Below are 26,146 nucleotides of genomic sequence, written 5' to 3'. Positions count from 1 at the left end.
CTTAAACGACAGTGCCATCTTTGTAACGACCCCACATAATTACTGTCTTTGAAAATGTGACGAAGCCTTATATATTCAATTTTCCCTCCTCAAATAAAAGTAACCCTTCCCACACAAGCGCACACCACACACACACACACACACACACACACACACACACACACACACACACACACACACGCACACACACACACACACACACACACACGCACGCACTCACATCCGCATAAAGGGCTAAAAGATGCTGAAACTGTAGACGTCGCTGTAGGCCTATCCCACCTGTATCCACGTATAAGCTGGAGTGTAAATATACTGTAATATTATGTAGACCTATACAGTAAATGTAATTGTACAAATGTATTTACACTAAATATTTTCACACCAGTATCTACTACGAGTGCATCTACAATGGCAAGACATCAATTGGTACGGCTGCCAGCGCGTTATCTTCACAATCGCAAAGGAGAAACGCTTAGATATAAACACCAATGCGCCTCATCTATAAATTACAAACAAACAAACAAACAAACAAACAAACAAACAAACAAACACATGAAAAAAAACTGCAAGCACCGAGGAAAGAAAACTTAAAACGAACGAAATGCCAGACATCAAATAAAATCTCATTATAGAGCGAATGCTGTCAAATTCTCTTGAATTCTGTTCGAAAAATTTCAAACAGCTGATTTTAGAGGTAGAGGGCGTGTGTTATTCTCTTATGTACACTTGCGTGTCGTAATGTATTTTTGACATGAATTGCATGAGAGTATCTGCTCTTGACTTTACTTTCAGCTTTCCGCCTATATAGATGCCACAGCGCGAAGTATATGGCATTGACATATATGCTCGAAGTGGTTTTCTTTATTCCTGTTTTGAATGAAACATAGATATTAATTTTTCGATCACATTTCGCCCTCAATGGGAATTGAAACCCCGCGTTGTTTGTCCATATTAACTTTGTTCATATTGGGAATTCTATTCGGTAAGTGTATTTGGCCTTTTAAGATTCAATGTCATCCAAGACAGAAATTAGGTTACAGGAAAGGAATTTAAGGTTATCAGGTCACAAAAGTCGAACAGTTAACAGTCCACGACTGATCGGAATGTTTTCTTTTGGAGATGGTGTCTCGCAAATGTGAACTGTGTTTGGATTATACAAGACCAGATACCGAATGCGCATTACTTTATCAATGGGATTTAAGATTATGCAAGTTTGATTCACGTATATTTTGCAGGCGCTTGTGACGTCAGCGTCATGACGTGAGGCCTGGATTACAAACATGACATGAAAAAGAAGCTCTCAACAGGCCCACGCGATGCGACGCTGCGGTGATGCGTTTTAACCCGACGCTTTATATAGAGCGAGCATATTTCTTCTTCTCCACGACTGGATAAAAGTTTGAGCACGCGGAATACTCACAGGAAAATGTCAGTCAATATTTTACACCCTCCATTGCTTGGGAAAATTGCTTGAGTCAACACTCACCTAAGTAATCATACTGATGGATCATCACGCTCTTATACGAGTTATTGGAATCATACAGTGAACACAGCTCTGATGATAATATCAGTTACTTCAAGAAAGGTGAAAAAGAAATCATATTGATTTTTCCGAGCTTCTTTTCTTTTTCATTAATCGAAAAAGAAATCTAAAGCGTTGTGAATATTCGCTTCTGAATTCAGTTGAGTACTAGTATCCTTCTCCATCGCTTTTCTACACATATCGCTGAAATTTAAATATTGTTAATCATGGGATCGAAGGAAGACTATGACGCCTTTGCTAGCACATTATTGACATCGACGGATAATACCAGTGTGGCGGTCGACGGTGGAGGCGGTAATCGGGGATGGTCAGTGAGCGGCATCGAGAACAGCGTCCTTGTCCGCACCGTCTACGGGCTGATCTCCTTCAGCGGGATGGCGGGAAACGCCCTGGTCTGCATCGTCCTCCTACGGCTACCGGCGCTGCGTACCCGCACCAGCCAGTTCATCATCAACCTTGCCGTGACGGACTTCCTCAACTCATTCTGGCTGATCCCTTTCCATCTCTTCCCCAGCGTTCCCCCCGTGCCTTCCGGATTGTCCGGCGAGCTGATGTGCAGAGTGTACATCTCCAAGTACATCATGTGGTCGTCGTCGATCACGTCCGTCTACTGCCTCGTGTCCATCACGATGGAGCGCTATTTCGCCGTCGTGCACCCTCTCCGATACAAGGTGTTCTTTACCCCCAAGCTGTCCTTCCTTATCGGAGCCGCCTGCTGGGGCATCGGGCTTCTCTCCACGATCTTCTTCTTCTTCATCTACGCCGTGGTTGACGAGAAGTGCACCTTGATCCCGTACCCGAACGTCGCGCATCAAATGGTATGAAGAGCACAAAAAGTTGTTTCCTAGTTTGATACTTCATATTATGCCATATTCGAACACTTTGGTATACTACTCTAGGCATATATAAAATATATAAAGATATATAAAGGCTCTGTTATTGTCACATAAGTGATAGATCCGAGTTTCATCTTGAAGTGCGTGTGTCCTTCAGCGAAATGTTTTACCTCCATGGATTATCCCGCTTGGCTCACAGGCCTACACATTGACATGGGCCTACTGGACAGCAGTGGTTGTCAAGCTAGCCTGGGTAAATGAGACTGTATTCTTTATTATTATTATTATTATTATTATTATTATTATTATTATTATTATTATTATTATTATTATTATCATTATCATTACCATCATCATCATCATCATGAAGCCGTGGAATTATCAACTCACATATATATACATTATATACATTATGCTATAGGTTTTGCAACCATCAATTATTATTATTCTGTTTCGGAAAAAAAGAGGAAAGCTTGGTAATCCCGTAACTGTCCTGTTTTTGGTGGGGTTTTTCTCTCCCAATTTCAAAGAAACTCTTCTAAAACGGGTTAGTGTTTGGTTTTACTTTATACACACAATAGCAATTGTTGAAGTTAACTTGAAGTGGGAGACAAAACGACAAACTGAAAGTCTCAGTAATTGTATATATGTGTCTATGGGGTCATCTGCGAGACCGACACCCACGAGTCATAATGCCCACGAGTTTGATATTGAAAAATAAAAGTCAATAAGTCATACAGCCAATGAGTTCGACACAAAGCAAGTAAGGCACATGAGTCCGACACTGGGCAAACAAGGCCCACACTAAGTAAAAACGACCCACGAGTTCGACATTCCATCACGGGGTTTAATCATCAGTTTCGTGGGTCTTGTTTGCTTAGTGTCGGACTCAGTGGCGTAACTACGGGGGGGGGGGGCATGGGGGGGCACGTGCCCCCCCCCCCCCCCCCAATCCGCTGGTAAAAAAAAAAAAAAAAAAAAAAACTACCAAAATGGTAATTCAAGGGTTAGTAAACTGCTTTTGAAATCGACATGAAAGGATGATCAAGAAAAAAGATATTTTTCTAAGATTTCTTTTAACCATATAATTAAAGAGGTATTATAGTGAAACATTGTTCAAAAAGCCCGGAGACGACAAAAGATTGTGATTCAGTGTGATTCCTGGTTGGCATTTTGAATACAAACAGGATGTGCGCAGTGTACTCAGAACATCGGAATGGCAAAAAGAGTCGCTGCAATGTTGCGCAATGTGATGTTTGATAGGTTGTACACATTTGCTATCAAAGATTGATCATTGATTTTGCAGTGTTGCTTTACATACTTTAATCGTTATGCAATTCTCCTGATGTTGCTGTCAGTAATTGCCAGCAGTTGCGCCCGGTGCGCCCCCTCTCCTTAATTTCCAAAACGACAAAATATAGCTACAAACGGCAGTTTTGGGACTGTAAAATGTCAAAATTTTCAAGCTCGCTCGCTTCGCTCGCTCGCATTTAATCGCTATGCAATTCTCCTGATGTTGCTGTCAGTAATTGCGAGCAGTTGTGCCCGATGCGCCCCCTCCCCTTAATTTTCAAAGCGGAAAAATATACCTAAAAACGGCAGTTTTGGGAACATAAAATGTCAAAATTGTCAAGCTCGCTCGCTTCGCTCGCTCGCATTTACCTGTTATATGCCATTCTCCTGATATTACTGCCAGTAATTGCCAGCAGTTGCACCCGGTGCGCCCCCCCCCCCCCTGAGTTTCCGAAGCGAAAAAATATAGCTACAAACGGCAGTTTGGGGACTGTAAAAATAATGTCAAAATTTTCAAGCTCGCTCGCTTCGCTCGCTCGCATTTATTCGTTATGCCATTCTCGTGATGTTACTGCCAGCAGCTGCCAGCAGTTGCGCCCGGTGCAACCCCCTTAATTTCCAAAGCAAATACATATATATATATATATATATATATATATCACACATACATATATCATTATATATAGCTACAAACGGCAGTTTGGGGACTGTAAAATGTAAAAATTTCAAGCTCGCTCGCATTTAATTGTTACGTTATGCAATTCTGATGTTGCTGCCATGAGGTGCCCCCCAATGTCTTGACCCACGGTACGCCACTGGTCGGACTCGTGGGTTTTTGTTTTGATTTTAAGTCATAAAACATGACCGCGGACTGCTTATACCAATTCGCTGGACAGGTTATTTTCCCTTGCCACTTTGTTGTAGTCACCAATGTTTTAATATAGATATTGATAATATTCTGCACCTTGATTTCATTGTTGAAAGTAAAATCACTTCACTCAAATCCATAAATATACGATAAGGTTAAACGCTATTATGACACAAAAGTGAAATGAAGTAGGACTATTATTGTGTCTTGAATTAGCAATCTAGTTAATTTGGATAATAATGCAGCGGTCGTGGTATATAGTAGACTTTTCAATTCCTGATGTGCAGCTTTTGAAAGTCGTGATAATGTGTGGTGTATCGAATGCATAGTCTTTGATGAAGAGTTTCATTGGTGATCATGTTGGGAACAATAATCAATCGGGCTACATCATATACGTATATAGCTACACATAATCGTCATTTGTCATTGTGGTGCTGGGCAGCAGACATTAACCTGATAGCGCCATGTATATAAGTGCTAAAAGTCCCACCCCCCCCCCCAAAAAAAAAAAAAAAAAAAAAATGACTTCTTCTTTTTTTTTTAAATCATAATCTACTGTCATCCGTTTCGACAGTTCAAGTCTGAAGCTGCCATAGGTATTATTATGTGTGTGTGGTGCAATAATGAACAATTTAAATATGCATTATGTATGCATGTTTCAGTATGCATGTATAATATATATATATATATATAATACATATACATATAAGATAAAAACATGATTATTAAGTTCTGGAAACAATTACCTTAAATGTGGAATAATTTTTCAGCAAAACACAATACATGTTTGCAGTTTTGTTTGCTTTTTTATTTGCTAATTTGTTTTGTTTATATTTTGTTTGTCTGTCTTTCACCGCTGTATTCATCGACGAGCTTAATTTTTTCCCCTTTCTATTTCCAGATAGTCGGAGTGTGGATATTCACGGTCATATACGGTTTCCCCATCGCCATTAATCTGATATGGCAGTCGCATTATTCAGTCACTCAAAAGACAGGCAAAGGCCATCGAAGCTAACGCTCGAAGTGGTAAGAGTTTCTGATCGATAACGCCTATATAAGTTATACACCAAATAAGATAACAAAAATCAGGAAAAAATTATATAAAGCTTTCTTTGGCATTACACCGCGGCCCGATATTCACAGCAGATAATTCAACGCTAGTCGTTTGATATTTCTGTTTGGTCGTCGAAAATACTATAACGACGGATATAATTTTAGGTGAATTATTTCTCTATACAAAAACAATACAAAAACAAAACAGAATAACTGCACTGTTCTGCTTCTTGGTCTTTTATGAATGGACAATATCAATTCATACTGCTCACAATTCTGTACGTCCCAGCCTTCATATCATTTTTTTTTTTGCTTGTTTTTGTATGTTTTGTCGTTGTCGTTTGATTACTTTCACCTTTTATTTCGTCTCCTGAGCCGGGACAAAAAAAAATATGAGCAATTGGGAAAATATACAAAAATGAAAGGCGTTCACAGGAGAGAGAAAAGAAAAGACCCAACCACTCTCTACATTGTACGCCAAGGACAATTCAGTGTAACATTTTTCTGTTTTTACAACGGAAAATCAAATATTGTCAGAAGGCACAGAAAGCCTAATGGTCTATAGACTATACCCACAACGCTCAAGGAGAGCGAGAACAATTCTTTTCAATATTGGTTCGACCTATAGGAAGACCATTATGCTTATTATGATGTCAGCAGCCAATGAATTCGTGTTTTGATGGGAGCGCGATGTACCGAAGACGACACGAAAAAGTCATTATCATTCTTCAATGTCTTCCATCAAATGTTCACGTTATCATCTACTCGTGAATAGCGTCATTATCATAGACAAGGTAACCACGGAGACATGCATGTTTAAGGGTGAAAGGGAAACTCGACAGCATGTATATTTTTTGCGGACTTTTATGGCAAGGGTAGGTAGTCAAAGCAACAACATTATCTGTTCAATCAATATCGAGATATAGAAAATGAATTAAAACTAATATTCTGACTACAAGGTAAATACAAGTTTGTAGGATGACATGATATTTATGATATTCTCAAAACCGTGTCTGTCACTGTACAAAGTCATGTTTTCTTCATTATTGAATGGATTGTATATGAGATTATCACTAAACTTTTCCGATAGCTCAAGTTGATACTTGTTTTACAGTGTATGAAGGAAACACTCTGTGATTTTTTTTTTTCAACACTTTTAGCTAACGTTGCGCAGCATCCACCCATCGGCAAGTCTTAAATAACCATGGCAACATACGCTGGCAGCTGAAGACGGCACAGGATTTGCAGAGAACCTTCTTCTTGGTCATCCTCGTCTTCATGCTGTGCTGGGCGCCGAACCAGTTCCTCTTTCTCGCCTACAACCTCGGTGCCGATGTCGACTTCACCAAGCAGTACTACCATTTCACCGTCATCCTTGCCATGTGCAATTCGTGCGTCAACCCTTTCATCTACGTGTTCAAGCACAAGACGTTTCGTCGGGGGATCGTTCGAGCGCTGAGGTGCACCCGCGTGGCCCGGCCTGTCCACCCATACCCGACTGACCGAGGGCACTCGACTGATGGAGGTGGAACAGCTTCTTCTGTAGCCTAGTTCTGGACTCTTTTTTTTTTTTTTTTTTTTTCCCCCGACTTTACGCGTTCAGTGATGACGCGATCATGAGAACAGCTATTCCCTGTCAGCGTCATAATGATTATTGATGATGTCATTAATGTGCATAAACAAGGACAAATTTCACGTCTGTTGGACGTAATTACATCTGAATATCAATTTAAAACTGAATATTATACGTCAGTCAGCCCGTCAGTGGCCGTAAATCTGCAATGCAAGGTCCACTTTTTCAATGACCCACTACCACAAAGCGAAACTTTATAAAGATTGATGAAATGAAAAGCCCTGAGTATACGGCGATGCACGTGATCAGTCGCGACGAACTATACAAAATTGTGCCCGTCTCTGCACGCATGTATATTTTATACAGTATATAAAAAAAAAATAGGTCCTTTGTTACACGAATTATGAGCCTCGCCCTAGCTCATGCATGCACTCTGATAGGCACTTGAACATATTGGACAATAAGATTGGACATTCATTGTTTTTTCTCTTTCTCAGAAGGTGGAACTTTTTGTGCAGAATACCTCCTTCGTCAGACCTACTACTTCACTTGTAGGCTCTAGGTCAAGATCCGCAATTGCTTTATAACTGTTCACTCTTTTCCATCATTATATAATGTCATTTCGTTGTCATTATTCTTGTTAACAGCGTTTTTCTAAAACTCAGAAAAGCAATGAAGTCAAGTCAGCACACCTACAATAATAGCCCTTGAAGTACACTTGTATAGATTGATCCATTAAAGCCTTCTTATACCTTGCTGTATAAGTAGTGTATTATCTATATGGTATAATACATTTGCAGGGGCGGATCCAGGAATTCCGTAAAGGGGAGGCGCCTTTACCATTGTTTACAAAATTAAAGGGGCCGCAAGTGCCCCTTCCCATTTTTTCTTTCTATTTCTTTTGTTTTAACAAAAAATAAATAGGGGCTCGCGCTCGGTGTACCCCCTCTGGATCCGCCACTGCATTTGCACTATAGATATATTCGCTACATGGCTTCACTTTTATCCGTTCTCATTTATAATGTCGCGTATATAGATTGATCTCGAGCCTATTTATTAGTTATATCCACATTTTGTGAATAATTTTACATTTTTCACAGTAGTTCCAGTTTCTTCAGACTCATGGGCTTTCAGATGAAACGTCCTTGTACTTATTTATTTATTTTTTTTTTTTGGTACGACAGCAGAATTTGAACATTAGGTGCTAGTAAACAATTTTAGGCAGGAGGTGGTGAGATTAAAAAAGCCCAAAAGCAAGCTTCAGATATTGGTAAATGACTATGATTTATTCATATTTTTTCAGCGAAATGGCAGCATCATGCGCTTTTCTCACCTGATATAGTCACAGACAAATTGATGTTAAATATAAAGATTCTAAAACAAATTTTGTAGGCCAAACATCCCCCATAAAAAGTTATACCGGTATATACCCAAAGAGAATACAGATTTCTTTCATTGTTCGAATTTGTTTCATAACCATTTTGAATTATCATATTTTGTAATATTTCGTGATATTACAGGAGTTTCAAATGTTTTTGTACATGGGCGTCACCAGGGGGGGGGGGGGGGGGGGGGGGGTGCGTTGGGTGCGGACGCACCCCCTTCAGACAAAAAAAAAAAAAAAAAAAAAAAAAAATCACCTCTTCAGTCTGCGAGCAACCTAAACGCCGGACGCTAAATAATATTTTTTTTTTTACTTTTTTTTTTTATTTTCCAACAGGGACAACAAAATCGTAGGCAAAAACAATTCTCATCCTGGGCTCTGTCAACACTGATTTTATACATATCTACGAATATTCTACAGTGTTTACTATTTATCGACCGTATACTGTACATCCGCCCGGTACGGAGCACGTACACGTTTGCATGTACGTGTGCTATACTTACAAGTATGTAGGGTCTATGTACAGCACGTTACTTCTGACCAATCCATATTGATAATGCGAGCCTTAGCCTCATTAAAAAAAAAAAAAAAATGTAGGGGCATGTATATCATTTTTCCCACCCCCCCCCCATAATTCCCGAGACGAGAAGATTTTCTTGCTTTTTTGCTAAAAAAAAAAAAACAAGTTTACCCCCATAAAAACATTGGAAGGGCAAGCATATTATCATTTTGTCCCCCCGCCATAATTAATAATTAGTGAGTTGAGAAGTTTTTTTTTTTTTTTGCTTTTTGACAATTTGCTTTTTGACAGAAAAAAAAAGTTGCCTCCATAAAAATAAATGTTCGAGGGGCAAGCCACCATATCTTCCTCACCCCACATATTGTAATTCCCGAGATGAAAAGATTTTCTTGCTTTTTTGTTAGAAATCTGTCCAATTATTTCACCAAAGGTGTGCACCAGATGGCAGGTTGCTGAATTTCAGTTCTAAAAAGGCAAAGTCTCTCTCGTGTGGGAAGGGGATACTTCTTCCCACACTTTCCCCCGTTCGGTCTTTTTTTCCATGGACTTGATACACCTATAGATTGACAGATTTACAAATGTTTAATCGAAAGTATGCACCAAATCTGTCACTTTACTTGAGAAAAAAAAAATGCAAAAGTTCCGTCGTGGGGGAGGGAATATTATCTTCTCTCAATTGAATTATTAACCCTTTCCCAATGGCGTAGCCAGGAAGGGGGGGGGGCGATGGAGCAGTCGCCCCCCCCCCCCCCCCAAGATTTCGAATATGGGAGAGGTATCCTACCACCCTCCCATTGCCTTGACCCTTCTATAGACTTAGTACACTACGGGGAATGACAATTTCCGGATTTTCCACAATAAGTGTGCTTCAGATCGCTTTGTTTCAATTCTAAAAACTCAAAAGCTCCGTCGAGCGGGAGGGGGTATCCCCCTCCCAAATCCTCCCCCTAGCACCTTACTATACGTTGTATAATTCAACTTACACAGAGATGATGCACACTCGGAATAAGAGCCATTAACATTTCAACGAAAAAAAAAACATATTTGTTTAAATTATTATTTTTGGGAGGGGGCTGCAACAAATTCAAGTACAGTTGTATTTGACCAAAAGTTTGCACCAGATCGCTAAATTTCATTTTCCTTTCCTTTCTTCTTCTAGGTCTGCATACCCCCACTTAGCTGCTGAGTCAGGTCCAGGCGAGAAGCCAATTATTAACTCCCGAATGTTTTATTATAACCATGGCTAACATAACAAATTTTGTTTTCAATTCCTTGAATAGTGATGAATTTTATGACACAGTAAGGCATTCTGAATCTGACCATGCAAATATTACTTCCAGTTTGTATGAAGATTATATATCCAATAAATACAATACCTCAGCACAAGAATTTGAATATAATTTCGACTCAAATGATCCAGTTCAGAGTCCATCATGTGTTTATTTGACTGAAAATCAATATAAGAATCGTATTATGAATACAGTCAATGAAACATTGTTGTTAACTCACTTTAACATACGCAGTATCAACAGAAACTTCGACAAGTTGCGTTTACTCCTAGAAAACACAGATCAAAAATCTTGCTCCATCATAGGGCTAACAGAAACATGGTTGAACTCCAATATAAGTCATTTGTTTTCTTTACCCGGATTCGAATTTATATTTAGAAATAGAAACAACAAAGTCGGTGGTGGAGTTGGTTTGTACATCTCGAAAAAAAATTAAATATATTATACATGAGGAGATCAGTGTTATGAACGATAAACTCGAATCCCTTTTTATTGAATAAATCCACATGGAAAAAACATTGTGATTGGCGTAATTTACAGACCCCCTCGGTCGAATTTGAATGATTTTCTGACATATATGCAGGATTTAGTACAAAATCCCATTATACTTAACAAAGATACATTCTTAATGGGCGATTTTAATATTGATCTCATGAAATGTAATTCCCAAAACAACCCACAAGAATTTATAGAAACATTAATGTCTGCTTCGTTTTTACCATTAATTTCCAAGCCTACCCGTGTCGCCAGTCAATCGGCTACCCTCATAGACAACATTTTTTCTAACGTTCTTCCACTTCCTGAGTCTGGTATCGTCCTCTCAGACACCACTGACCATTATCCTATATTTGCCCAGGTTCCAATTAAACTGACTAAACAAAATAACTATCACAAGCGACGTAAGATTACTGCAGATAAGCTTACAAGTCTCCAAAACAGCCTCAAAGAAATCGACTGGTCCTTTGTATACAACACCACCGATGTCAATTTGTCTTATGACTATTTCATATCTACTATTACCTCTGAAATCGATAACCATATTCCGCAGCGTAACATAAAAGATAGATATAAGCAAATTCCAAAACTCCCGTGGATAACCCAGTCCATATTACGATCTATAAATAGAAAAAAATATTTATTTTATAAATACAGATGCAATCCTACTGAAAAAAATAAGAAAAAATATGTTTCATATAAAAACACACTCACCACATTATTACGTACGCGGAAGAAAAACTTTTATGTAAATCAGATAAATAAATATAAAAATGATATTAAAAACACATGGAAAATATTAAAAGATGCTATGAATACACCTAACAATTCATCCAATATTACTGAAGTTCGATGGGGCGATGCCTCTAGCAACACTCCCGCTGGCATGGCTGAAATTTTAATGACTTCTTCTCTTCAATTGGACAAAATCTTTCTCAAAATATTCCTCTTTCTAGTAAAACTTTTACTGATTTTTTAGATACACCTAACTCCAAAACTATATTTTTTGACCCTACATATAAAGAAGAAATAGTAAGGATTGTTGCCAATTTGAAAGAAGGAAAAAGTCCTGGCCACGACGGAATTGATAACCACCTGATAAAAAACATAATTCCTCAAATAGTGGATCCCTTAGTACATATTATCAATTCATCGCTTACAACTTGCCATGTGCCAAATAGCATGAAAATTGCGAAAGTAATTCCTATTTTCAAGAAAGGGGAGAAGGATGATGTCAACAATTATAGACCTATATCTTTATTATCTTCTATCTCCAAGATTCTTGAAAAAATAGTTTACATCCGGACAGTACGTTTTCTTAAAACCTGTGACATATTTTCAAATGTTCAATTTGGATTCAGGGAAAACCACAGCACAACACACGCATTACTCGCCCTCATCGACAAAGTCACACGCGCACTTGACACATTTTCACACACGATAGGTATCTTCTTGGACTTCTCCAAGGCCTCTGACACGATTAACCATGGAATACTTCTCGCAAAATTATCCCATTATGGCATACGTGGAAAGGCCTTGGAGTGGTTCACGAGTTACCTATCAAATAGATCCCAATTTGTACATGTCAATGGCTTTGATTCTCAAAATAAAACGATAACATGTGGTGTCCCACAAGGGAGCTTACTAGGCCCGTTGTTATTCATTATTTATATCAATGATTTTCATAGATCCTCGGAGAAACTATCATTCATATTATTCGCGGATGACTCTAACCTTTTCTTTTCCCATCCCGACCCAAATATCTTAGCAAGAACAGTAAACGAAGAACTGAAAAAGGTTATACAATGGATATACGCAAATAAATTGTCACTTAATATTCAAAAAACAAAATTTATGCTTTTTAGTAACTCTTTAGATAGCCTCCCGGGCAATATATCATTTGATACTACTCCCCTAGAAGAAGTTTCTACTTTTAAATTTCTTGGTGTTTGCGTTGATAACAAGCTTTCATGGAGGAATCATATTGATAGCATATGTAAAACTATTTCACGAAACATTGGCGTAATGAACAGATTAAAATATTATCTTCCTTCATGTGCATTATTAACTCTTTACTCTAGTTTGATACTACCGTATCTAAACTACGGGATTCTTGCTTGGGGTAATACATATCAGATATTACTTGATAAACTTTTTTTATTGCAAAAGAAAGCGCTCAGAACTGTTTTTAACCTAACTACACGAGAACATACAGACCCTTTGTTTTCTTACCATAAAATACTAAAAATAAAAGATTTGTATGTGTTTCAACTTGGTCAGTTCATGTTTAATTATAACAGCAACTTTTTACCCAAAATATTTCACGACTCTTTTCATCGAAACAGTCATGTACATAACTATCCTACGCGACGATCCAACGAATTCCATCTTCCATTCATGAGAACCGTACATGCCCAAAATACATTTCTGTATACCGGACCCAGACTTTGGAATAATCTAGATAATAGCTTAAAAGACTCACCCTCATTCCTCACATTTAAATACAAATTCAGAAAACATTTGTTATCTAATTCTAGATAATCTGAATTAATTGTTTTAATTTATGCTTGAGGTTTCACCTGTCCTGATGTCGCAGCACTTGGCGTGTTCTGTATGCAGACCTCTCTCTCTCTTTATTCTTCTTTCCTCTTCCTTCCTGTCTTTGTTCCTCGTAGACTTGTATTGTCACCGTCTTCTCTCTTCTCGGTACTGTCTCGCGTCGTATATGACATTGTGTGTGGGTAACTGAATGTCTGTACGAGTGTGTCGTCCTTCTTATATTTTCCCGGTACACCAGTTCAATGAACACCGTCTGGGCATTAGCATTGATACTTATTTCCTATTATTGTCGAAGCCAGCGTATAGCTATATTTTTACAAACGACTTAAGTAATCTATATTTAATATAAATGCTGTAAGAAATAATAAAACAAACTTGAATAATATATTGCTTACTCATCAATTATCTAGGGATCCACGTCCTACAAGCTTAGCTTTTTGTGGATCGCTATTTTCCAAATTGAAGTTATTTTCTGAAAGCTCGCGAAGTATACATGTATACGCATCGTTCCTTCTGATTATTGTACATATGTTGATGTATATAATTCATTTCGTATATTACATGAACCTTTGGTAAAAGTGTAGACAATATCATTTTGTGATATGTATACTTTGCATTACGTTTTAATTTTCTTTGATTGGAAATAAACTATGATTGAACTTGAACTTGAACTTGAACCGTGTATACTTTTGACTTTTGTGCTTCTTAAAATTTGTTAAGAACCAAACAGTTTAATTTGTTTTGTCAAATTATGTAACAAATGCAAACAGAAAGAAACTGTCCAGAAATGAGTAGAATTTATTACTGGAAAATGAGCAAAGAAAGCGGGATTCCATCGGGATTCGAACCCGAGAAATTTACAGACCGGTGCTTTATCGACTGAGCTCATAGAAAGCCGCAGTACATGTAGTGTTCGTCCCAGAGACCCTGAATTCTCAATCGACAATGCTCAACTATGGTCAGAAGCTATTACTTTACATTATCTGTCACCTTTGTTGGATGGAAATAAAGTAAATGAATTGCACTGATTTGAACTATAACAAAAATATAAAAAAAAACTTTTGCAGGTACTATACACAATAATACATGTATAAAATTTACTTATGGGAGCGTCTCTATTGCGTTCGAAACGACGAGTTGATAACAACCACAATGTGCATTTATGGTGAGTAACACATCAGAACTCAAGGCTGTCTTTGAAGAAACATTAAAATATAAATTAATGAAGCTTACGTTCAGTGTAATCCCGTTCATTACATTATTGCGAACGAACATCATCTATACATAGGTAATATTGCGCATTTTGAAAAAAAAAATCACTTCCATTGCATGTACTGCTTCTGTGCAGGGGCGGATCCAGAAATTTCGTAAAGAGGAGGTGCCTTTAACGATAGCGTTTTCTATCTTATTATCACGCCAACACGTGGACAACCCACTCAATATATATATATATATATATATATACCATACAAATGTGTGTTATTGACAGTTTTATATTAGTTTATTATGAATTGAATTCATTTCATTTCTATCAGAAAAAAAAATCGCTTTTCCACAAGAGAAGGCATCGTTGATGTGTTGCTGATGCTGGTTGTAGTAAATGGAATAAATTCATTTTATTTTTTTCCATTATGGAAAAATTGAAATAAATTATTCAACTGTATATACTATAGGCCCTTCGTACAGGTTCCCATGCTATCATCTTCCACACGCCGACTGTATTTCGTAATGTCACTGAAACCTTCTGAATTCATGAAACCGTAATAGCTTCATATATTTTTCTTCCCCCCCCCCATCAAACACTCGGTGAGATAAAAGGCTTTTTTTTTTCATTATAGGCCTATGACAAGGGAATATCAAATCAACCCAAGGTTCTTAACTAATATAATATTATCTACGTTTCAGCGCGGAGTAGATTTGCATGCAAAAAAAAAAAAAAGAAAAAAAAGAGAGAACTTCGCGGCGAAGTCAACTGGAGCGTTAATCACCATCCAGGGAAATGATATGATTATTTCATTGTCATTAGAGGTAGAGAAACACACAGAGAGAAATAGTATAGAGAAATAGGAGAGAAAGAGGAAGAGCAGGCAGTGTCTGTGATGTTTTGTGTACTGTGTGCATGCATGTGCGACTTAGTGTATGTGTGTTAGTAGTCTGTGTTAGTTGTCTGACTATGAGAGTTGTTTCGTTGTTTTGCTTTGTTTCTTTCTTAAAACCATAAACTCCATCAAGATGTATGTCGATCCGTTTCATTCAGGGAAGTCTACAAGTAGGTACCCTACAACCCTACAACTGTTGTAGGCTGAAATAATTGTACTTTCTATGACGAGAGCAATACGAATTACTCATACCAGACTTCGATAATTGCACAATTCTTTATGAAACAGGACTCAGCTGAGACGTGATGACACGATACGAAAATATTTCAAGAATCGAAAGAATATTCCTGCGAGGATTTTATTTCATTCTATGTTACACCAGTGACGGGCAACATAGTTCCCCCCCCCCCCCAAAAAAAAAAAAAAAAAAAAAAATCAACGACGACAAAACGCTATTGCTGAATCATGGAGAAAAATCTGTGTCAAAACTGGACCTATTCTAGTCCACTCCTCCTGTATATTCCCATATAGAGTCTGTATATCTCAGCATTTTGATCAAAATAAATGATGTACCGGAAATTAATTCATCAGCAAAGGCACTCATACAAATTCACAATTTGGCCTCTATTTCAAGCTCCTGCTTTTGCATCGTACGTGTTTTACCCACTGCCGAGTTCAGTGGTTTTACCGGTCCCGAGAGCGATCCCTAGCAACCTTGTGCGATAACGTCTATGATCGTATCCAAGTACGCCATTACAGCTGACGAACGTGCGCGGATTGATATCTTTCGGTACATGCTCGCAGTATGATCAACATTTAAACTTTTATTTTCTTTATAACCAACACATACATCTTACAACTTGAGGGGAATATTATATTTACTTATATTTCTGGACAAATTAGTATTCTCTTGGTCTTAAGAGTAATTTAACTTGAGAACTAATTTTCCAATCAATCATGGCGCTTCGCTTGTACACAATTACGTAGGTGAACCGCCCCTCCACTGACACACGCACGTACTGCACAATGTACGAGGTCCGTGTAAATGAATGTTTACGTCGTGAGAAGTCAGAGAATGAGATTCAAGATGTGTCTTTTAAATGTGAAATAAGTCTTCATTATAACAACCCTGGACTTCTCGGGAAATCACGATGGATGATATTCGATTCGAGTGGTTGAGAGACAAGATATACCATGCGCTAGACATTTCTGATCCAGAAGTTTTCGAAGAACTGATAAATCGAGATGATGGAGAACACGAACGGAGCCTTGCTAAATTTCTCAACGAAACACCAGAGGAGGGCAAATCTGCTGCTATATTCTACAAAAGAGTTCGTCAAGAAGAGAGAGAAATTGAGATAGAAGTTGGTAAGTGTAATTTATCTGTCAGCAATATGAGTGGTGCAAGTAACGACACGATGTACGATGGTAATGATCAAAGACTTTGAAGTATGAATATCACTTTTCACACATTCAGTCCAGCGGTTTGGCGCATTGGACTGGCATGAGAAGGGGCGCGGGTCGCGGGTGGCGCCCCCGCCGGGCCCCCGACACCAACGGCAACAGCAGCATTGCTCGCTAGGCTCACACGGCCGTCACGGCGTCAGTTAGACAGTAGCCCTCGCCGCGCGGCGGCGAGCCGAGTTTATGCTGCTTTGCCTGCTTTGCTCCCGTTCTATCAGGAGATTAGATTAGACTGTCTAGTTTACCTTACACTACTCTAGAACCCTAGTTACGAATACAAACGTTAGAACTCTTGGACCTAATGACTAGAATTCCTCTTCTTTTTCCGTGTCTGTACAATCGTCTCTGTAAGAGTAAACTGTGTAGTCTGCTCTGACTGTACAATATTCCTAATAATGGTTGATGGGTTAGTAAATCTAACGTTCGCCTTAAGAGAGACAGTACCGTAGATTTTGGATCCCCTACTCAACTGCACTCCGTCCAAGTAGGAGTCCAAGAACTATTCTAACGTGTTCGATCTTGCCTAGATCTAACTTTGAGTTAGGAGAGTAGGTTATTTTTGTTTGTTTGTTTGTTCATTTTCCATCTGAGAAGATGGCTGGATAGCCTATTCTATATTCAGCTACGTTAAGCTGGTCTTCCATGGTGTCCAGTTGGATGTGAGGTGGGACCACTTCACTGGGTTAAGCACCCTGCTCTTTGCGATGAATGAATGAAGCGGGATCTTTTACGTGCATGAGTTGTTGCTCTCTCACACGGGACCTCCATTTTATGTCCTATCAGAGGGACAGAGTGTTTTGCCTCTTGCTAGATAAGGGACGGTATGGTATGCCTACAGTACACACAACATTGCTCAGTCCAGACTCGGGTTCGAACCCGGGCCGCGTGATCGTGAGGCAGACGCGCTACCGACTGAGCCAACTCACCGCCCATTATCTAGCAAATCAACGTTCTATCATTTGTATGGTTGTATTTGGACATTTGTATGGTTGAGCGTCTAATACTTAACAACAGTTAGGCCTATAGGCCTACCCAGTAGATATGCAGTATTGACACCCTAACGTTTTTCTATAGATCTATGTCAGTAGAAACTTAAAATTATGATATCACAAAATTTTGATGAAATTTTACTCATTAGACTATCATATATGAAGTAAATTCTCCAAATTCACAAACACGTATTGAAAATGTGATTTGAGATAGGGTCTATGTGGTTTAGGTTATAAAACTCAATCATACTGCTTTTGAACGCATGGGGTGTTGTTTTCCCCACACTCAGTGGTGCTATCAAAGATACATGTACTTTGAAATCAACACCCCTACTCTCTTTGCCAATACACCATACATGTGAAGTGCACATAATGCTTTTCCAACGTGTATTCATAATATATGGCATCATTGTTTTGCTGTTGCTATTATATTATTTTGTGTGTTTTTTTTTTCAGTAATATTTGGATATATAGAAGTATAAATTCCCACTGAACTCTGTGCATAGTTTCTTGCATGCATTGTCATTATTTACACGCAGTGCTGTAAAAAGAGGGGTATCGATTTCAATGTACAGTGTTGATGTGTTGGACACACTACCACAGATGTTATGATTGTCCTAAAGGGTTGACATAGAGGCTAGACACTTGGTCTAGCTACTGCCATTAGATACTGGTATTTGTTCTTTACTTTGCCCACTGCACTATGTTTGGTCTGTGTCAAACTTGCATTATCTAGAACCATCAGAAACAGATGGACTGGCTGAGAACTTGGATGCAGAGGGAGCTGACGGAGCGGTAGGAGCGACACCAATCGAAGAGACCCCTCCCACGCCAGCTGAACCAACAGAGACGCCCACTGAAGAGAAAGGAAAAAGTGAGTGTGATCTCTGTCTTACGTGAAAGGCAGTAGCAGCATTCGTCCAAATGTTAATGCTGTCATAGTGACAGCCTGAGGCTGTTTGTCATGAGGATAGTTCGTTGTTGCTGTGGTGTATTCATTGCCTGTTTTGCTGCTTGCTGCCAAAAACGAGTTCTGTAATCTCATATCAACATCTATGCCCACCAAATATCATTCAGCAGATTCCTGACTATCAGTAAAGGGATCATTTTGAGAAATGATGCTTGATACACAGGGTGCACTTGTTATAGAGAATTATTACTCAGCTGTGCATTTTTAATGTGTTAAAGCTATATATGCCTAGATGTTCAAAATTTGGTAGAGTTTTACTATTACCTTTAGAGTACTGTATTGCATGAGACAACTGTATTGGGTAAACTCTTCTTTCATATGATTTAATTTTTTTTTTCTAAAGAATGTGCTATTTGTCTACCCCCAGAAGAGATACTGTACATTCCTTTGATTTGTCAATGCCTGTCAGCATTTCTCCCCCTTTTTGCCACTGACAAAACAACATAATGTCAAGTAACAAAGCCAAAGTATGATTTCTACAGCATACTTACATTTTAAAGTACTTGATACAGTCCTGTTTAGTAGTCAATGTCAGAACCAATGGTCATCTGTATGGTGATATGCAAAAAAAAAAAGAAGAAATGTATGGCAGGATAAGTTTAGTACCTATGTTCAGACACAGCACTTTCTGACAGTTGTATTGTGGTACACACAAGCCATTGCCCATCTACTGTTACTTTGAGTATTTTTACCTTATACTTGCATGCTGCAAAATTTTCATGTTGTACAAATAAGATGAGATTTGTATGAAAATGCTGCTTCTTGTGTGTCTTTGTTTCTTTGAGTTTGCTGATAGGAAAGATGATCACACGTGGGAGGGCTCTCACTCACTCACTCTATCTATCAATTATATCTATCTATCTATCTATTTTTCTATCTATCTATTCATCTCTCACACATCTTCCTGATCAGATCATCAGACAAACACCATGCTTTTCATTCTAGCAACAGTATTGTGGGCAGTGTGAATGTACATCTTATCTTAGTGGGCAGCATTAAATTCCATTCTTTTCTTTTTTATTGACTGGTATTTGCAAGAGAGAGAGAGTTGTTTTGTGTTTCATCTTTGCTCCAAAATGCTTGAAAATTCATGGATATTCATGTACCAGTCCATGTCTGCATGCAGAGAGATCCAGAAAAGTAATGCATGAATAATAAATGGGATCCAACTGTATCTGATGAAGAAACAGAATTGGAGCAAATCCCACAACTCAATGTTGTCTCCATTTTCCTGCAGAGAAAAAGAAGAAGAAAGGCAAGAAAGGTTCTTCGGCCAAGGCGGAGGCTCAGCCGGAACCAGAGCCACCGAAGGAAGAGCCCAAACCTCCCGAGCCAGACCCTGCAGAAGCAGCTGAGGGTGGAGAGGGGGACCCTGATGCTGCAGCCCAGGAGAAAGGCCCCATCACGGTTAGTGACTTGTAATTCATAATTCAACCTAAACCATGCAATGCCAGAAGAGAGAGAGAGATAGAAAAAGAAAGAATTGTTCTACATTTTCTTTAATAACCAAAGACACAACAAACATGAATTTGCAATTACGGCTGAGAAAAAAGCCTTTTCTTAGGACCAATATGTCAACACTGCAGTTAACCATTTTATGCAGAAAATACATGAAAGCAGAATTGCCAGTCTCACTAGGCCATGAATTTGACACTGTTGATACACATTTCAGGTTAGTGTAACTTGTTTTAGCTTTGCATGCCCACATGATTATAATCTAAAACATGATAAGCGTGATAATATACATGTATACACAAGATTTGCATCCCTTAGGACAATTGCTATAGCCTGCAACAAATGCCTCTGTGAAAATTTCATCTCATGGAAATGTAACTCACAACACTGGATTTGTACAATGTAAATCAATTTTGACCATATTTTTCTCCTCTGATCTGTTTCATACAGAAAATTGTTACCGAGACATTTATGCGCACAGTGCTGTATCTGTGCCATGGCCACGTTCCGGAGGAAGTTGCTGAGGAGGACTGTGTGTATTTCATCCGTAACAGCCCAGGCATGGTGGACCTGCCCAACACTATGGATGAGGCCAATGACATGCTCCCAAAGTTCTTTGAGTATGGCATCCTCAATGGCCACTCCCTTGTTATGCTGGAACAGATCATTACTCAAGTAAGTCTGCTACTTCCAGTGACACAAAGTCTCAAACTTTAGAGCAGCATATCAACCCTTCTTGTCGCAAGCAAAGTGTTTCATTTTAGGACTGTGCATAGCTGCATTGTATGTTGAGTAAAGGTGGACTGTACCACATCACAAGCCAATCAGTGTCTGTGCCATTCAGAATTCATAAATTAGATGGGTCAATTTAAGCAGAATGTTTTGAACAAAGACCTTGAATATATCTGCATGGAAAATATGAGAGTAGATTGAGATCAGAAGTTTAAAATTATGTGATTTTTCTTCAGCATTCCGGTGTATATGAGTGATATTCTCTTTCTTTCTCTATTCCTTTTCCGCATGCAGGTCTATATTCCCCTGCTGTCTTTCAGCGCCCATAAAAATGGAGAGGCACCCACAGAATCAGAGCAGAAAGCAGCGTCTCTCTCGTCTCCCTCACATGATGACCTCGTTCCGGGGGATGACTCCGAGGAGGAAACGGAAGAGGTCAACACAGCAGAGCTGCACAAACACGCCCTCTTGAGAGACGAGTTCCTCATCAACATGCAGAAATTTGCCAACCACATCGGCCGCACCATTCAGCAGATTGAAGGAGAGGTGCGTCTAGATGTGCCCAACTTGGACACGGAAGGTGACCCGAACGAACTGGCAAAGGACGATGCCCTCATACACCAGATTGAGAATGCAACCCTTGAGTGGACGAAGCAGATCGCCAATGCTGTTGAGGCACAGCTTAAGAAGATGCCCCAAGGTAACGGCCCCCTTGCAGAGATCGACTTCTGGCGTGAGCGCAACGCGGCGCTGAGTGCACTCAGTGAGCAGCTCAAGCTGCCAAAAGTCAAGCGCATGCTGGAGATCCTAGCCAAGAAGGACGCCATGGGTGATCATGCCATCCTGCAGAGCTTCGACTTGAACCGCGCCGAGCTCAACAAATATTACGTGGAGGCCAAGGACAATGTGCGCTTCCTCAGCACCCTGGAGAGGCACTTTAAGAACTTGACACACGGCGCTGGCTTCCAGATTGTGCTGGACACTATCCCGTCGATGATGAATGCCTTGCGCATGGTGTGGATTATCTCCAGACACTACAACACAGATGAGCGGATGATTCCTCTCATGGAGAGGATCGCATGGGAGCTGGCAGAGAGGGTGGAGAAGGTCATCAACATCCGGACAATCTTCAGGTAAGCGTCCTGTGGAATTCTGATTCATTCTTCTTTGCTTAAAGTATTCATCATGCTTATGAATGAATGATTGGAAGGTGCCGCAAACTTACATGATATATGCACTTTCTGTTCTTGAATATGTCCTATGGATGGTCATGTAATTTTCATGTCACAAAGAATGAAGACAATTCATTCTAATTTAAATCAGATGTTATTTTCTTGAAACCAATCATTTTTTATATATTAGTAACAACGAAATACAATGCATGGTATATAATACCGGTAATAAATAAAAACTGGAACTTAACATTCACTTTAACTGGTAACTTACATCAGATAAAAACTAAGCTTGTGTCAAACACATTTTCAAGAAAATGATGCTGTGTTACTCATATGCATGTAACTAGAAAAAATAGAGAGTTGCCAAAAGCTGGTGAAATAGGAGGCAGATTGTAAATATTCTCATTAATTTGTTTTGTGGCTATAGGGATTCACCTGCCCAAGTCAAAGCCAAGACTGCAGAAGCTAAGAAAACACTGGAGCTGTGGAAGGACTGCTACTTTGAGGTCCGTGCCAAGATCGAGGCCTCGGGTCGAGACGCCCGCTGGGAGTTTGACCGTAAAAAGCTGTTTGAGCGCACGGAGTACATGGCCACCATCTGTCAGAATATCTACGATGTAGCTCAGGTGCGATTAGCCAGTGGGATATGACATATATTGTTTTATCACATAATATCTTAAGAGTTTTAAGCTACAATTGAATACTGTATGTTGGTAACTAACCTAATGAGCTTTCTTCATTTCGTGCTAATTGTGTCTTTGTGCTTGTATTCATAAGTTTTTCCAGATTGTAAACTAATGTGAAGTCAAGTGATGCTTCTTGAAACGACTGCATTGTCCTGTGATTAGATGTACCTTTAAAGCTTTCAATGTAATTGTCCATCGCTTACCTGTGTGTGCTAACTTTTGCGCAGGTGCTGGAGGAGTTCTACAACATCTTTGGCCCCGAGCTAAAATCTGTCACCGGAGACCCACAACGCATCGAAGATGTGCTCAAGCGAGTTGACGGATTGGTGGAACCAATTCAAGAGGTGAGATCTACCATGCTGGATCCACTCCGTATTTTATTGTATGCTATTAAAAGCTGTGCATTACTTTCAGTCTCTTTGTGAATTGTCATGATCAGGCAAACTATATGACCTCATGTATAAAGATGTAAAGTCTAACCATTTCTCAACACAATGCTGGATTTTGTGAAATTCATGTCTATATGCAATTAAACTGAATTTTAACATGCTGTCTTCTTGTTCCAAGTGAATGTTTTTCATAGATATATTTGTGTATATTAAAAAAAAAAGTAATCTACTTCAGATAACAGTATGCAGTTGTCTCAAATGATTGACAAAAGCGCCTGTTGTGTCTGTTTTGCTCTATGCCAGGTGAACTTTGACCCCTTCAGCCTCAAGCATCAGCTGCAGTGGCGCAAGGTCATGGAGTGGTTCAACAAGGAGGTGGCTGCCATCGAGGATGAGGCCAAGCATTTCATTGACGAGTCCTTCAAGACCCTGCGCTCCGCAGAAGGGGCCTTCGACATGCTGCTCAAGTTCCGTCATATCCGGTCACGCGAGGCCATCAATTCGCAGATGATGAAAAAGTTCAATGACATTCTGCTCCAGTATGGCAAAGAGGTAAGAGCAACCATTCACAACACAAATGTACTTATCCTCACTCAGAATGAATATCTGACATGGCAGAGTTTGCAGGATATGAGCTCAAACGGGCAAAAAAAAATATATATGATTGAGTAGAAGTTTTATTGAAAGTTATTCTCCAATGATAAATTTTTTGAAAGATTATTGGACGTGTTTATGAAAATGGTAGCATTGACTCTATAAAAACTGCATGTTCACATATTTTGTAGATTTAGCTAATGACTTCTGGCAGAGGATAATGTGACAATGGTAAATTCTGAAATAGTCATAACTTGGCTATGTCATCTATATATAAATTACTACAATGTAGTTTGTCTTGTTAGATTGGCTTGTACATCTTCCCCAATGCTTTCATAATGAATATTAGTAATTGAATAGTGCCAAGTCCGTATGTTCCAATGTGCAATTACTCAAGCAGTGCAAGTCTGATTGCGTACCTTATCTCCATTTAACATCCATGCCACTTTTCATTCAAGGTTGACACTGTTCAAGCCCTCTTCAAGCAGTACAAACACAGCCCTCCTGTCTCCAAGAACCAGCCCCCAGTGGCCGGGGCCATCGCCTGGGAACGCTCCCTCTTCCACCGCATCAAGCACACCATCATTCGCTTCCAGAGCATGGAGGACATGCTGAGCAGCGAATATGGAAAAGCTGTGAGTAAAGTGTAGGATAACTGTGCTACTTACCTTGATGTGGAGCAAAATGGAAATAGATTTTACTAGTCAGTTTAAACACGAGTGTCAATTGTCATGTCACAAATTTGAGTAAAATGTAGCTTGCAGTGAAACAAAAAGACAAATTCTTTAAAATGTTTTTGCAGTATGTGTGTACCACACATTTAGCACTTGTGAATCACAACACTCCATCCACGTTTTACATTTTCATGTCAAGCAGTTAATGTTAGCTAATCAGCTTATACTTCTCTACAGTTTATATGATGTTGTCAACCGCCATAGCACTGATATCACCGTTTGGCCCCATTTGTTTCATGTAGGCTCGCACCAAGTACCTGGGTGTGGCAAGGCAGATGAAAGAGTATGAGGACAAGAAATATGAGCAGTGGCGAGACCACGTATCCATGATCCTGCCAGGACTCCTGAAGCGGAATCTCCTGACCCGGCCCCAGGACCAGATGCCCACAGGTGCCAAGATTCATGAGACGGCGGCCGAAGATGGTGACGACACCCATCGCTCGCAGGGTGAGATATCCATTTATGCGAACCATTACAACTCCTCACGTTTGCCTCTGAATTCATCTGTTGTAATTTTGCAATTATGTAATAAGGTCTTCCAGGTGGTTTTTAAATCCATTTGTATGATGGACACCCTAAATAGGGCACATCATTTGAGTTCATGTACTAGAAATACTAGTATGATTTTTATTCCCTTGACATATTGGCTGCACATGTCACTACTGAAGTAATTGTGTTACATGATAAAATGCAAATGAGTTTTAATGGTATAAAAGTGGAAACCATGTTCTCTTTATCACAGTATAGAGAATTTGTTTAGTTGTTCACATTATTTCTCCTGTGTAAGTATTATTTCCCATGAGAAAGGGAGTGTGCTAGTGCAGAATTGGGAAAATGACATCATAAAAGTTTGCAGTGAGTTCAGTGTTTGTATTTGTTCATGTCTACGTTAGGTCTGGCAGGTGATGTGAAGTATGTAGTGGACTTTGCATCCGATCTATCAGAAATCATCACAGAGACAAAATACATGGAGCAGCTGGGCTTTTCCATTCCAGAACTGGCTCGCAATGTTGCTCTGCAGGTAAGAATTTTTGATAAGTGAGAGGTATGCGAGTCCTTCAAATGAAGTAATTTTTCTGGAGCAGAAGATTCTTGCACGTATAACGTTTTCTTTCTTCAGAAAAAAAAAAAGAAGGAACTTGGATTAATTTGATGCACTTGAAAGGCATATTATGTGATAAGTGCCCATTTAGGTTTAGATTTCATTTATGCTTAACTTACACATTCACTGCCTCAGACTCGGTGTTTATTATTGAAGTTAAAATGGATTAAACATTTGTTGAAGGTGTGTAAGGCTCATTGCCCAGAAAACTGTCATTTGTGTATCTTTCTAGTCTTTGTAGTCCCTAGTAGTGTTTGCGAAGTTGATTAATAAAAAAAAAATGTCAACAAACACACAAGACATGCATACAAGTGAAATCAAATCAAGCAGACAAAATAAAGTAT

General features: G+C 39.2%; 1 protein-coding gene and 1 pseudogene across 1 annotated transcript in view; both read left to right on the top strand.

Moving 5' to 3' along the window:
• Window positions 1-1,749: 1,749 nt before the first annotated feature.
• Window positions 1,750-7,144, top strand: LOC140227454 (somatostatin receptor type 5-like; annotated as a pseudogene).
• A 9,402-nt stretch (window positions 7,145-16,546) lies between these two features.
• LOC140226817 (dynein axonemal heavy chain 10-like) overlaps window positions 16,547-26,146 on the top strand; it is a 64,656-nt gene continuing 55,056 nt past the window's right edge. The window contains exons 1-11 of the mRNA XM_072307242.1: window positions 16,547-16,880; window positions 18,702-18,839; window positions 20,173-20,342; window positions 20,841-21,065; window positions 21,417-22,255; window positions 22,725-22,923; window positions 23,211-23,327; window positions 23,676-23,924; window positions 24,425-24,601; window positions 24,943-25,147; window positions 25,594-25,721. Of these exons, the coding sequence (XP_072163343.1) occupies window positions 16,664-16,880; window positions 18,702-18,839; window positions 20,173-20,342; window positions 20,841-21,065; window positions 21,417-22,255; window positions 22,725-22,923; window positions 23,211-23,327; window positions 23,676-23,924; window positions 24,425-24,601; window positions 24,943-25,147; window positions 25,594-25,721 (2,664 nt within the window). The 5' untranslated portion in view covers window positions 16,547-16,663. The remainder of the gene's footprint in view (window positions 16,881-18,701; window positions 18,840-20,172; window positions 20,343-20,840; window positions 21,066-21,416; window positions 22,256-22,724; window positions 22,924-23,210; window positions 23,328-23,675; window positions 23,925-24,424; window positions 24,602-24,942; window positions 25,148-25,593; window positions 25,722-26,146) is intronic.

Source organism: Diadema setosum, chromosome 4 (assembly GCF_964275005.1).
Source record: "Diadema setosum chromosome 4, eeDiaSeto1, whole genome shotgun sequence".
NCBI classification, from domain to species: domain Eukaryota; kingdom Metazoa; phylum Echinodermata; class Echinoidea; order Diadematoida; family Diadematidae; genus Diadema; species Diadema setosum.
This window is presented reverse-complemented; position numbering and strand designations above follow the sequence as displayed.